This window comes from Eupeodes corollae, chromosome 1 (genome assembly GCF_945859685.1).
Source record: "Eupeodes corollae chromosome 1, idEupCoro1.1, whole genome shotgun sequence".
NCBI lineage: Eukaryota > Metazoa > Arthropoda > Insecta > Diptera > Syrphidae > Eupeodes > Eupeodes corollae.
The window spans coordinates 202,979,476-202,994,432 of NC_079147.1; the positions used below are offsets into that span (position 1 = coordinate 202,979,476).

The window sequence follows — 14,957 nt, forward strand, 5'->3', positions numbered from 1 at the left end:
TAAAATTTCTTGGAATGTCTCTCTGGCCCAGCGCCAGTAAAAGTGAATGTCAAACTGTTGTAGAGACAGTGTCAAGAGATTTGATAGCTTCCTGAACATTTGATTAAATACGAATGTTGATATCAGGTTTACCTTAAGCCAGGAAAAGATTCCTTTAATCACCAAAAGTTCCAACAGGAACATGCTACAATTATATGGAAGGCGGATGGAGAGACTTAATTTCAGTCGTTTAGAGTTCCCGTTTCCACAAACCCCTTCATTTATCTTTGATCCATCTGTATTAAAGTGTATTGATCCGTCTTCTAGGAATGCCATATCCTCCTGGAAGCCTGGAAATTTCTATCGAATTGTAGCTGGGGAATGGTGCAGTCTATTTGCTTGGAATGGATTCTAAATTCCATGTTATTATTAGATATTCCTTTAAGAAACTGAAGAAATCCCTCTCATTGTCATTTTATGTGTATTTATATAAAGCTTAGGCCATGGGACCCATTTAACAAAAGTCCCCAACAGAATCTACCTACTTGGTATAGCAGCGTAATTATTTTCGTACCTTGACTAATAAAATTGGCTTTGCAAAAATATCTTAAAATCTCTGCACCCAGAATACCAAATACCATAGCTTCCTATACCTACGTAATACTCGTAGTACGTCGAGCTACATACCTGCTTTCCCCTAAAGGTATGCAGGACGCCGGGTTAATCTGCGACTATGTTCCGGTTGAGTGGTAACTTAAAAGGAAGGAATTTTTGTTTTGTTTCGCTTTATTTGCAAAACTTAAACAAAAGCGAAAAAACAGCAACGAATTGTTGTCAAAACAAAAACACACAAACTCTATAGAAAAGGTTATTGTGTTAGAGGTGCGGGCGAAAGGCAGTTTTAACAACTCTCAGAAGTTAGTCTCTTAATGTTGCTTGCCACCTTTATGGTAGGTGGCAGGTGTAAGTGTGTACTTCAACTATGCTGCTAAAATAGAAGAATAGTTTCTGAAGGTAATATACATACACATATACAGAAACACACACACATACATATATACATAGTCATTGAAGCTGGTTTAATAATTATGAGTAACTTTTGTTTACACTCAGCAAACATGCAAGCCATTCATTTTGAGTTCTTTTTGCCGCATGTGTATGTTAATTCAAAATTTCCCAAGCACAAATTTTCAGATGAAGGATCACACATATGATTCAGAAGGGCTTAAACTACACCGCGGTGTAAATAGCGATATTCGTAAAGGTTTATGTACCTACCCATGTTATGGTAAGAATTTATGTTTAATGGCTTCAACTCGTACAGTAGGTAGGTTAGGTATAGGGGGGATAAGATATGTCTCACAAGAAAACAACACGAATTTATAGTTAAGATAAAATGCAAAGAGTAATGAATCCGAGACATGGACCGTTTTTGTTTAAGTTTGTCGGTCTGAAAAAGCATCCAATGTGACAAACGTGGTTGGTTTTAATATATGTACCTACACATGTGTGTATGAGTTCACAGCTTTAAGTTGTCATGGGTAGCTAAAGGCAACTTACAGGTACAATGTAATTCACATTTGTTTTAGTGTACCAAAAAACAAAAAACACGTGGAACCATTAAGAACTCCAAAAACTGAACTTAATATTGTCAAAACAATAAACTTCTTCAACAAGATTATGTTCTTGCTCCTTAACTTGAACAACACAATTTTTGAGAAATGTTGCTAACCGCATCTTGAATTATCTATTTGAAAGAAATTTAAAGTAAAGAAGTTCTATCACACAGTACAAACCACATATCTGCATTTTTTTCCAAATTCGTAGGTAAAAGTTTAGAAAATATTGAGACTCGTTAAAGAAACATTTGAAAGTCTTGAATTTTAAAAGAAAACAAAAAGTGTAGCCTTTATGAGGATTGTTGCAAAGAGTTACAGATACGATACTTTAACTGTTCGTGAAGGTATAATATACCATCACCATGACTTGTAGGTAGGTTTACACATCAACTTGCACTCCAACATGTCACAATTCTGCCTACTCCAGCCAACTCTTGAGCAGCTTTACAGAGTACAAGTGGGCACAATCATATGGGTTTAGACCTGAGCGCTTGAGACATCACATCTCATCTCCTTACAAATTCAACAAAAGTATAATAACATCAAAATGTGACGAAAAGAGACAACAAAAGCCTGCAAACAACTTAATTTTCAAAGTAAGAATGCAAAATTGTTAAGTCAACAATTTGATATGAAAATAGTAGTTACTCTGTACTGCACAGAATACACGTAGGTATATGTGTAGGTATGTAAAATGTACATATACACTCCTCTGTACAATGTACATACATGTGGGATTTACGACCTGCAGTAGGTATAGGTCGTGTATAGTAGTAGTTCAAACACGTACACCTCTGTGTCAGATGTGAATTATGGAAAAGGGGATAAGTTTGATGTAAAAGTTGCAACTTTCAACTTTTCCAGATTCTGATGGTTTAGTCGGAAGGGATGTCGTCATCATCAGTTCTTCATACGAATTAGCTTTAGCTTTATTTTGTTAGTGCCTCATTTCTGAACAAATTGAAGACAAAACGCACAGAATTCATGACGTTCTGGGTATAGAACCTATATTAAGAGAGACACTTATAATGTCACGATGTGCATTTTTGCTGAAACGCCAAAGGCGCGACAAAAAGGTTTATAACGCACTCATATCATTATAATAATAAGTTATTATGAAATTAAATGCAATTAAATTAAGTGGGCTAGCTTATTTAACATACATATCAAACCTACATATTTATATTGTTTTTATATATGCAAATATAATTATTTCGAGTTATTAGAGAATGAATTTTAATTGGTGTCGGTGTGTGTATGGAGATATTTATATGTGTGTATAATGTTTATACGCGACGGGGTTAGGATTTTGAAAATCAAAGTGAAGTGACACGAATGAAAATCGTATCTCTCCCTTAGTTTGGGTAAAAAGCACAAGCAGATTCAGAATACATATTATAATACACAGGACCCTCTAATATGGTAGTATTTGTGTGGTATTTTCTATAGGGTGCAAATTTCCAATTAGTTCAAATGAAATGTGTTTTTTGATCGTTTGATAAACTTACAAAGTTAAAATAATTTGTATCTAATATAGAATGCTGCACATTCAGCTACATACGTGGAAAACTATAAAACATATTTTTTTTTGTAGATTTACTAAATGAATTTTGTGCTTGTCAGTGTCATATAAAATATTATTCATAAAATTATATGGCTTGTGGTGAATCAAAATTGTGAAATATAGGGTTAATTTGTACAGCTATACCCAAAATAGTAGAAACAAAACTTAATTTTAGGTAATTATGTTTTAAGCACTCGTGTAATTCAACAAATCTAAAAAAAAAATCCATTTATCCAGAAAAGTATGGCTTCGTAGCAATACGTTCATCGGTGATGTAATGGTGTCTAACCAAATAGTGAACCAACTTACTGATCTGACTGTAATTTAAAAAGTTTTCATTCGTCCGAGAGTTGAATTTAACTCAACTTAAACAAGTTCCCAAAAAAAAGTTTAAATCTCTTAGATACTCGTAGAAAGGGCTTCAAAAATGATAGGCGATAGAACTAAATCTGAAAGATTTATATCGCTGGAACATCGTAGCAATGTTTCATGCCTTCCGTTGTGTTACATATGTTTTTGCAAATAATTTTTTGTCGAATAAGGTAGTTGCATTCAAAAAACAAATGTATATTGCTCAGTTTATTTTAAAACATCCTTAATGAGACCATAGTCAAGAAAATAAAAATTTAATTACACATTCACATCTAATCCGTGAAAGTAGATCCGTTAAATGCATCGAATTCACAGCTAAGTCGGAAACTGACTGCTCTCACTTGAGAATATGTCTTTAAATGACTTCATATATTTGACATTTTCAAACAAATAAGACTGTTATAAACGAAAAAAGTATATTCTCAGTTGAATAGTTTGACAAAATATTACAGCTGTTTCTTAAATTAAATGAAAACAAGTTAAACTGAAAAGTATGAAATGTTACAATTATTTTGGCCATGGCTGTAGAAATGAACGATTTTGAGTATTTAATTAGAATAACATAAAACACTTTGTGCGAAAGTACAGTTAAAGGATTTCAAATTAAATTAATTTATTTTATTTTGTTTTCATTATAATTTTTTACAATATGCTTCGCAGGAAAAGAATCCTTGTCAAAGGGTTGACACTCTTTCTGAAAAAAAACCATTGTTCAAGAATGAATAATTTGCTCTTAAATAGAGGGTTTCTGACACTGTGCCTTTTGAAATATTTTAAGCCCTTTGAAAACTACTTTGAGAATTATTTTAGTTGGAAATGGTGGGTTTAATATAGAAACGATTTCAAGGATACTTTTTTAAAAGTTTTCCATTTTTCTTTCTTTTCATTCAACAACTGTACCTGTGATTAGTATAAAACTGAATTATATTTCAATACACACAGATACACATTTTTATTTAATATGTAGCCTTCAAAATACATTCATAAAAATATTAAACACTTAACTATGTGTGTTACCTATTTGAAGCATTTAAAGATGTGTGGGGTTTTATTCATCCCAATATTTATGCTACAATAATACATAGCTATCTCTTTTTTCACATTTCAAATAATTCTAAATCACATCACACATTTTTTTCTTCTGCAAATGAACACTTCTTGTCTGACCATGGAAAATAAAGGACACTTTTAGAATTTCAACTTTTGACAATATTCACAAAAAAGAACAAGAAAAAAAGGATAACGCATTAAATTCCAAAGTATTGTGCCAATACACAACTTCTATAAACCGGAAATTGTATGCTCCATTGAAACTTGTGTGGTAAAAGCGGTTCGTGTGAACAAACCACACACACACACAGGGAGTTAAAAGAGTTTATTTCGTAATAGAATGCGTCTATATCGTGGCTAAAACTTATTTCCTTGAAACTTTCCAATAGAATGAATATGAAAAGAAAGAAAAAAATAGAGAACTGAACTGAGAAGTGCTGGAAAAGTTGAGTCCTGATGTTTTTCTCTCCTTTTATCAATTTGTGTTCACTTCTTTCCGTTGAATCAAGTAAAAAAAATCCATAGTTAAAAGTCCTTCAGGCTTATATACGCGCAAAATGTAGTCATCAGTTTTTATCTTCAGAAGATGGCGCTAGTTCATGGATGATGGCAGGTCCTGCGGTTCTAACGCTCGATAGCTGATGTTGATGCCGAAGCACTGTGTAGGATGATGTTGGTATAGAGTATAGTGCTTGTAATTGTTTTGTTTCTAGAACTGCCTTTTGGAGGTTGTTCTTTGATCACTATATGTATGTAGGGTGGTGATTAGCAGCTGCCTTGCCAGAAGCCTAACAAGCCCTTGATAAGTAGAAGGTATAGGTAGATATAGTCGATGTGGAAGCAAAGAAACAGTTCGGTTCACAAGCCAGCCAGAGCCAAAACTTAGAAATTACTTTCGTAATTAGATTTTTAAAACGATTTGCTTTGATGTTTGACCGGAAAAATATTTTATTTGAAAAGTTGCAAGTTAAACTTTTTGGCAGCAAATTCCTTCGTTCGTCGTTGGTTCGTTGTGAATTTTAAGAACAAGTATCTATAATTATTATTGGCATCCTTGGGATGTTAATTAAATAATGAATAAGAAACAATTTTCTATTTTATAACAACCCCTTTTAAAAATAATATATATCTCTTATTTATGTATCATTCGCTTCAAAGTTGGATAGAACTCTTAAAGATGAGTTTATTTTCAGTATAAACAGGTTGTAGTGAAAATTGATTTTTATCCGTTTAAAATTGAGATTGAGATAAATTATTATCATTCGTATGCATACATATTAATTTTTGTTTTTGAGGATATCCAAGAACAAATCGAAAAACATACAAGGATACAAGTTTTATCGTCCTGCACCCACATCATGCTTATTTCATATGGCTCTTAAGGCAAAACACATTTACATACATGAATGTAATCATGAGCTTATAAAAACCAATTACAAAAATCCCTTAAGCACTTTTCTTATACATATATACAACACCATCAGCATTAATATCAATCGCTACTAATTTCCTTTTTTTTTTCTTCAATGCAAGACAGCATGTTCAAGAATCTTGAAAATCTTCACAACGAACTATCATAATTACTTGTGTTCGTTCGTATAAGATGATGATGATGATAATGATGACGAATCCTAAACACATTGTTTTCGTAACAATAATAAAATCTACTCACGTAGTTCTGAAGCTTTATGAACACACACAAAAAACGCTATAGGAAAAATCATCACTATGAGATTAAAAACTTGAGCGAGGTCAGTTGCCATTGGCATTGAATATACAACATACCCCCTGCCAGCACCCTCCTTCAACAAAAAACCATTAAATCTTATAGAGAGTTAGAAACAATGCATACCATATCGTATACACTAACAGATGCCACAAAGTATATTTTTCTTCTTTTTTGTTTTTGAATATGAAAATGCTTTTGCATTACGTATATTGAACACAACCTATATCCAATATTCTATTGTCAAGTTTCTGAATCACATATAGAACTTGGAAAATATTGATGAGTGACAGTCAAATGGGGTGTATTTTTAAAGGTTGCGTAAGGGCATTATTTTCCCGCATCTTTAAGCCTTGGCAGAGCTTCAATTTTAATTGATGTCAAAGAAACTAAAGATTTTTCAATTTAAAAGGCACTGCCTTAAAATATGGAACAAAGTTGGTTGAATAAATTTTAAGGATAGTAATAAAATTGTGCAAAAATAAATAAGGTGAACACACAGTTAGTTGAGAAATAGGGCCTAGTGGAATGGTGCCTGACGCACCCTCTCTATTAGCGACTTATGTCAGGGATCGAGGAAACCAAAAGATTTGTAGCGAATCTGTAAGGCTAATTTGAGAAAGCTCTTTTCATGACAAGCATAACTCTTGGAGAATTTTTCAATTCCTTGCAAGATTACTTATACACAAATGTTGGTATTAAACAAACAAAAAATGTTGTTCTATGTTTCAGATAGTTAAATATGAAATTTTGATATGCTTTTAATTTTACTTCAGTTTTGAAATGAAATAAAACGATCCAAAAAGCTATTATTAAGAATTCAGCTTTTCCAAGATAGTAATTGAATTAACATTTAAAAATTAATTTCAAAAGCATACATCTGTAAACATAGTTGTATGCGTATAGAAATCATGCCCTCATCTTGAAAATAGACTTGTTAAATTCAATAGTAAAAAACTCAGTTAAGTGGAATCAGAAAATAATTAAAGGATAAAGCAAAGACAATCGTTGATTTTAACTTTGCTATTTCAAGTTGAATTGATTTTTCTTTCATAATTGATAATTAAAATTTTTCATAAGGTTAACTAAGCATGGCATTGTCGTCTGCCCAATTGACAATCGTTAAACAAGGTTATAAACTATAAAAAAGCAAACAAAAATATTAATTACCCAACGAATAGTGTGTTTAAAAACTGTTTCCAAAAGATTTCATTATGTATTTGGATTCTGTAAGCCGTAAGAGTTTTTATAATAATGGCATAAGAAGCACTATTACACCATCATAGTGGATCCCATTATCGCTAAATGTTCTTCTTAACTCTACTTTTTGAAAATAAAATACCTTTTCCTATGAAATATTTTTTAACTTATCTCAGCGATAATCGACAGATCCTCATGATGCGGCATTAAGTTCATACATGCTAGTTCACCTCTCATTTTGAAAACCGCAGATATCAAATCAAATCAAATGGGGTGGCGCAACAGTCTGTTGTGAACCAGGGCCTAGTGACTTACAACTCTCAACCATTCCTGTGTGCGAGTACTGTTGTCAGGAATGGAAGGGACCTACAATTTTTGGCCGAGAGTTTAAGAAAGCACTTTTTCATGACAAGAATTACTCTTGAAGGATTTGTCAATTCCTCGCAAGAGGCAGTACCCGTGAAAATTAATTTTTTTTAAAATTAAGGTGGCACAGGCAGGGATTGAACCCAAGACCCCTTGCATGACAGTCCAACGCACTAACCATCATGCCACGGGTACTACCGCAGATATCATCGTTCTTAATTTCTCTTACCGAATTTCCCGTACGGAAGAAGTTGCCTGTGCAATACATTCGAGTCTTCATTTTTCGTCAGTTTTAGCGAAGAAATATATAATACTAAGAATCTTTGAATTCCTTTCCATAGCAGGCTTGAAAGTTAAAAACAAGGAAATCATCAATAAACAAAGAAAACAATAAGGACCCACATGGCGTCCCTGTTTAACACCCATTGTTGTTTCAAACCAGTCATGTATTTCATCACCATTTCACACCGTCAACTTATTCCCATCATACAAGTTTTCTAAAAGCCTTTTATACTTTATGACAATCATTTGATGTAGAGCTTGTGAAACAAGTCGTTTCTATTGGTGCAGCCTTGAAATTGGCAAAAAGGACATAAGGTTTCTTTTGCTGCTCCAAAAGAGTACCTGCAATGCCTGTCATTTGAGTAACCACTACAAAACCCCGCATTTATTTTAGTAATTGATTTTGATTCATCCAAACAGTCGTTTGGTTACGATTGTCACAAAAATGTTATGAAAGGTATTTAAACAGGTATTTCACGGTAGTTTTTTGTATCAGAAATTTCGCTTTCTTGTATTTTATTTTTGTACATCAGAGTAAGTTTTTGAATGAGTTCAACATTTCCATAGTTAAGAAACTCAACTCCTATCAACTCCAGGAGCTTTTTCATCTCCAAGTTTACTTAAAGCTAAACATACTTCTTCTAGTATAATAAGCAAAGAAAGAATCAAGTCGTTTAAAAATAGCAAAATTATCTTATCTGGCAGTTTCATGTTCTGGGAGATCAATTCAAATATTAAAATAAACAACTTAAGCTCCGCAATGATATTTGCCAAATGTGAACTGCTTGTACTCTTAAGTGAGTTGATTCAAAAATTTTAAAATAAAATATGGGTTTTCTAGGTTTAAAAATTGTTATTAGTATTTCATTATTTTTAAAATGTTGGGGTTATATTTTAATGTTTAAAGTTTTTTTTTGTTGGAAAAATTACTAAACGGGTTTAATTGTCCGCACTTATGCGGTGCGCGTTCGGTTTTGTTTTAACAATTTTAATTTTATTTTTTGACTTAATCCAATTTTCAATTAGTAATTTCTCAATTCAACATATGAATTGCAACGTTAATTTAAACGTTAATTAATTTTCATTTAAAAATTACAGAGCACGCAGAACTTTTATATTTACATTTTATTTATCCAATTCTGCACGCACACATAGGTATACTGAAGTGCATATATATATACCATATATAAAATTAAATCAATTCGAATGAAAATGAAAAATAAAGTGGCACCGTTTGTGGTCATCTCTTCATCATATATCGTCATGAAAAAGGCAGTGCATCAGGACAGAGTATGAACACTGGACAGAACTGCTGCTGCTCTGCTGATGCTGATGATTCCGACAAACGTTACATGTTCACTTCGCCTCATTTAATATGTCAACAATTAAAGACTTTTTCACAGAATTCAGTTTTGTTTTGCGAATTTTCTGAAGGCATCATCACACTGGTTGCATTTTATCTGCTTTTAAACTTTTAAAGTAAATATAAATATGATAAGTTGATTTTAACTCAGAAGTAAAATTGTAATTGGTCAACTTATAATTATTCAATGGTTAAATATACATTTCAAGCTTTGTAGAACCCTTGAAGAAGTTTAAATGCTTTTCATATTAAAATAAAATTCAAAATTCAAAGTACTCAACAATCTAACAATTTCCCAGCAAATAGAAAAATAAATCTACTCGTATGTATGAATATTTTAAGGGTAATATATAGTGTGTACACATTGTTAAATCAAAGGTCCCCATTTTACTTACCCATACGCGCGCCTCACCGTCCTTTTGAAAAGTATATACATATATCTTATAATATATTCATATATTTTCTTGGGCAAAAACTAAGGTACTTAATACCACAATACCAAAACTATAAACACAATATATCATAGCCCAGACAAAAGAAAGTATTAAGCAAACCTTTTTTTAACTTATCATCAAGTCTTAAATAAGTTCCAATATAAATGTATATAACTTTACGGCTCAGCACAAAACATAATGTTTACTTTGTACCTTTTGATTTTAAAGCTTTCCCCTTATCACATTAGTTTTGGTACAGTAAACCATTTTATGGCATTCATAAACCGAGGACTGAATATAAAAGACCCAAGCAGCTTATACCATTCACCTCTCGCAGGAGTTCAGACTTAATTTCATGGGACTCAACTTATTCTGCATGATTTCGCCTTTAGAAAAATATGTAAACAACCTATATATAAGGTGTATATATGGATGTGTGATTGTGGTGTTAAAATCTCACCTCCCACCTCCTACACCCGATGCGCAATTACATACATTATACGAAAGAAGCATATTTACAAATTAATTATAAAAATATCCTTTTATTAAAAAAATAAATTCATTTTGATTTTTGTGAAATATTTTTTTCTTAACTTTAATGAAACAAGTGACTTCAATCAATTTATGTATTTTCACTGCACATGTAAATATTTTGTTGTTATCTGTTGTTTTGTATTTGTTTAGAAAAATGTTTATCCTTTTTGAGCCCTGAGCAAAAAATCAAGCTTCACGATTTCTTTTTGTTGATAATACGTATACTTCATTATATGTTTATACATTAGGTACGAATATAGACAAGAAACCATCCTTCTATCATCATCGGAAGGGATTGGCTTCTAGCTAAACTACAAACTCAAACCATCACTGATGCGAATGCTTACTGAATCGTAAGGACACAATTTAAACACTCCTCCCTGCAAAGCTGTGTTATTCTTTTTTGTTTTATTTAACCATAGGGTGTGTCGAAATACAATTATTATAAGCAAATAAAATTAATTTATTTAGATTTGTTTCTTTCATGTTTATTCTTTCATCATTATTTTAAGACTTGACGCCAGAGGCAAACAGTCGTTATATTCTATTACTTATTACGATCATTTTTACTTCTTTTATCTACGTTTAAAATGTTTTATTTTTGGATAAGGCTTTGTTTAATTTTTGGAATTTACTAATAAGTATATCTTTATCCATACATATATTCAATGTAGATGTTTAAATTGTATCACAAGTTGTTACACTGTAATGATTCGATTGAGTACGACATTGGTGTTTTCAAAGCAGATAAAAGTAACTAAAAAGTTCTATACAAGAAACTTGAGTCGTGAATGATTGCTTAAATTTCCATGGTATTTATTGGTATTGCAAACAATTTTTCTGTTAAATATTTGTTAATAACTTTAAGAAGAAATCAGGCCTACCACGAATTCTATCGTTATCAGAAACTTTTATGAATTTTTCTAATACGAGCGTATTTGATAATAGTTTATTTTCGCGATTCGTAAAAGTATGGTGGATTGCTTTTGAAAAAGCGACACACTAAATAAAGTTCAACGTTTAGCTTGTCTGTTTAAAGGCGGATCTACCTAAAACCTCTTGATATATTTAGCAGTGGGCTAAAACAACATAGGCCACTTCATAATTTTTAAGATTTAAGAATCAACACACAGACTAAACCATCCCTCAACTACAATTCGACATAAATTTTCCGATTTCTATATCTTCCACAACTTTATGCAAGAAAAGGGCATTTCTTGAAGACAAGTTAATCCACTCTTTTACAGATAGATTAAAAATTAATGAAGGGTTTGGATGGAGTCGTGAACGACTAAAATTAATTAATGCTAATAACAGCATCTAATAACCGTATTTTCTCAAATAGTCAGGCCGCTATCAAATCCCCGGAAGCTCTGTCTCTACAAACTTTATAACAGTCCATACAGTTTAACATTCAACTTTGCTGGTTGTCGGGCCATAGTGACATTCCAGTCAATTTTAGGGCAGATGAACTTGCCAGAAATGGAACAAAACCACCCGTTCTACAACGTTTGGCGAATGCTGGCACACCAATTGCTACGTTTAAAATGTTGCTAATGCAAGACGTTATAAAGAAGCCGAACATCAGATGGACAAACATAACCAGTAACCACGTGTTAGGTCACAAGACACATCTGGGCTACACTTGATTTAGAGCGCTCAAGGTGCTTGCTATCTCTAAGCAGATCGCATAATATGAGCTTATATTTTAAGCGCGATAATCGGTTTCAAAACTGGACACTGGGAAAGCACGCCACGCGACTATGCGTATTCACAAATGACTTTTGCAGGGGCTTTGTGGATGAGGAAAAGGAGGAAACAGTTCTTAATCTCAGCAGCATGTGCCATGCTCTAGCTTTAAAACGCAAGATATACCTAGAAGGATAAACCTTTAAAAATCTAAGCGATCTCAATCATATTAACATAATCAGTCAATTACGTTTCGTAGGGAGCTTAGAAGAAAGCCTCAAAATTATACCACAATAGCCCAAAAAACTTGCATAGGTGTGTCGTACTCTTTTCCCGACAGCTAATTTACCCTAAACTAATAATAATTTTAAAGTTTTACTAATTGAAGAGAGTTACTTTAAGGATCTAATTGCTCGAATTTTATTTCTACAATTTTTCTACTTTCATACATTTAAGAATTTTTAAATTTTTTAAAGTCTACTAAACCAAAAGCAAGAAAAAAAATATTGGACTTTTTTCGCAACCAAAAAAAAGAATTTGCTGAATCAATGTAAAATTATACAATTAAAAAAATGTAATTATCCATTAAAGGCAAAATTCCTCGGTATATTTTGATTTCATTGTACAGCTAATTTTAGAAAATTCTTAATTTAATTAATTTTAAATAAACTGTTTTTATTACACGGTACACCATTTTTAACTCCTTTCAAAAAAAGTTTTGTTTTTTTAAATGATGGTAGTTTTTTCTCTGTCAAAATTAATTTCGAGGAAATATCTATATAACTTAGGAATGGAATTTTCTGCAGAAAATGAAATCTCCGGAAAATTCTTGAAAGGGAGCATATTAAAAATTAAATGTTCAATCGGTACACTTGTTATGTAGCGAATGTGACGACCAAAAATCATAAATTAATGGGGAATTCATGCCGCTTACATAAGATTGAAATAAAATACTTACTTTCATACAACAAACAAAATAACAAAACAATATTTAAATCCAAACCACCCCGTAGTTAAACTCGTATACTTAGTAAAATTATAATCTTTCCTCAAGTATTCATATGTTTCAACATTTAATTTTCCAGTTATGGACTCCTTGGTGCATCGGGATGTGGCAAAACTACTCTACTCTCATGCATCGTCGGTAGAAGAAGACTGAATTCTGGAGAAATATGGGTTCTGGGAGGACGACCAGGATCACGTGGCTCCGGAGTACCCGGTCCAAGAATTGGATACATGCCCCAGGTCAGTTTTAAATTCTAAAGTAAACGATTTTAGTTGGTTTTTTCTTCTTCGTATTTCTGTGCATTAGACTAAACCCTAAATATTATGTACATATATAAATATAAAATAATGTGCGTTTATGGTAAACTCTTATAGGAAGTTGCATTGTATGGAGAATTTAATATGCGGGAAACTATGCGTTACTTTGGTCTTATTGCGGGTATGGCTAGTGGCGATATCGACGACCGTACAGAGTTTCTAGTAAAACTTTTGAATCTACCAAATCCTTCTAGATTTGTTAAGAATCTAAGCGGGGGACAACAGAGACGTGTGAGTTTGGCAGCTGCTCTCCTTCAAGAACCAGAACTTCTGATATTGGATGAGCCAACGGTTGGAGTTGACCCTGTACTACGGCAGAGGTACTTTATGGAAACCATTATTTAATTCAACTTCAACTTTGACTTTGACCTTTTACATTTTTTTATTTATATTTATAGTATTTGGGATCATTTAGTGGATATAACCCAAAATGGAAACACAACGGTAATAATTACGACACATTACATCGACGAGTGTGCCCAAGCACAAGTGGTAAGTACACCTGTGACACAAAACTTTTTTCTTACTTTTTTGCACCTCTATTAACTCCCAAAGCATGTCACACCTCAAACATGGCCAGTGAACACTTTTCACCCTTAAAAAATTGACAAGGTTAGTTGGCAGTTGGGGGTTGGGGTATATACCTACTAGTAGGAGGATGATATTCTATTCTTAGCCTTTTGTGAACTGTATACGAAAGTAGCATTGTCCTAAAGGATACATATTTATGTGTGTGTGAGTTTGTGGCCTGGTCCTTAAGGGAAGACAGAAAAGGAAGGATTTACGAGTTTTGTGCTCCGGAAAACCAACCATATAGATTTATTTACGCGCCGTAGAAAAGACGGTTAAAAGTAAATATCGAGAGAAGTTAAGTTGCTTACAACGAATAAACCTGAAAAATCATCACAGGTTGAATTATGGGGGGATTCAATGACCGTTGAGTTGGTGAAGTTATTGCCAATAAAGCCACGTTGACAATGGACGACAAGGTTCTAGAAAATATTCTATAATAGGTATTAAAAGTAAACTTTTTCGAGCTGGAAATGTACTTTCCGCACCAGGTGCCTAAATATGTGTGAAAGAGAGTCTAAATAATGCTTTAAGACTTCATAAATACCTTTGATTTTATTTGAAACGATTTTGGGTCTTAGCTTTAAGGCCATCAAATAGCAAAAGGTCGCTCTAAATAGAATTCAATTATAGTTTTTTTTTGTTTGTTTGAAGTTTAAAGACATGAATACCTCAGACGTTCTCGACTTAAACGATTTAACCGATTTTTGTTAAACATTATACCAACTAAGACAATACATTATTGAGGTGCTAACTATCTCAATGCCAAGCCCTAAGCAATAGGTTGGTGACAATTTTGCTGCACTTTTTAAACTTAATATTTTCGCATTTAAAAAATCAATTTATTGCATAAAAACCAATGTTTCTCAGCAATAAGTGAAAATTA

At 32.6% G+C, this 14,957-nt stretch overlaps 1 protein-coding gene across 1 annotated transcript in view; it reads left to right on the forward strand.

The window, feature by feature from the left end:
- Positions 1-14,957, forward strand: part of LOC129943095 (ABC transporter G family member 20) — an 82,196-nt gene that overhangs the window by 55,833 nt on the left and 11,406 nt on the right. Inside the window, exons 3-5 of the mRNA XM_056052322.1 lie at positions 13,264-13,423; positions 13,559-13,821; positions 13,900-13,993. Coding sequence (XP_055908297.1) covers positions 13,264-13,423; positions 13,559-13,821; positions 13,900-13,993 — 517 coding nt within the window. The remainder of the gene's footprint in view (positions 1-13,263; positions 13,424-13,558; positions 13,822-13,899; positions 13,994-14,957) is intronic.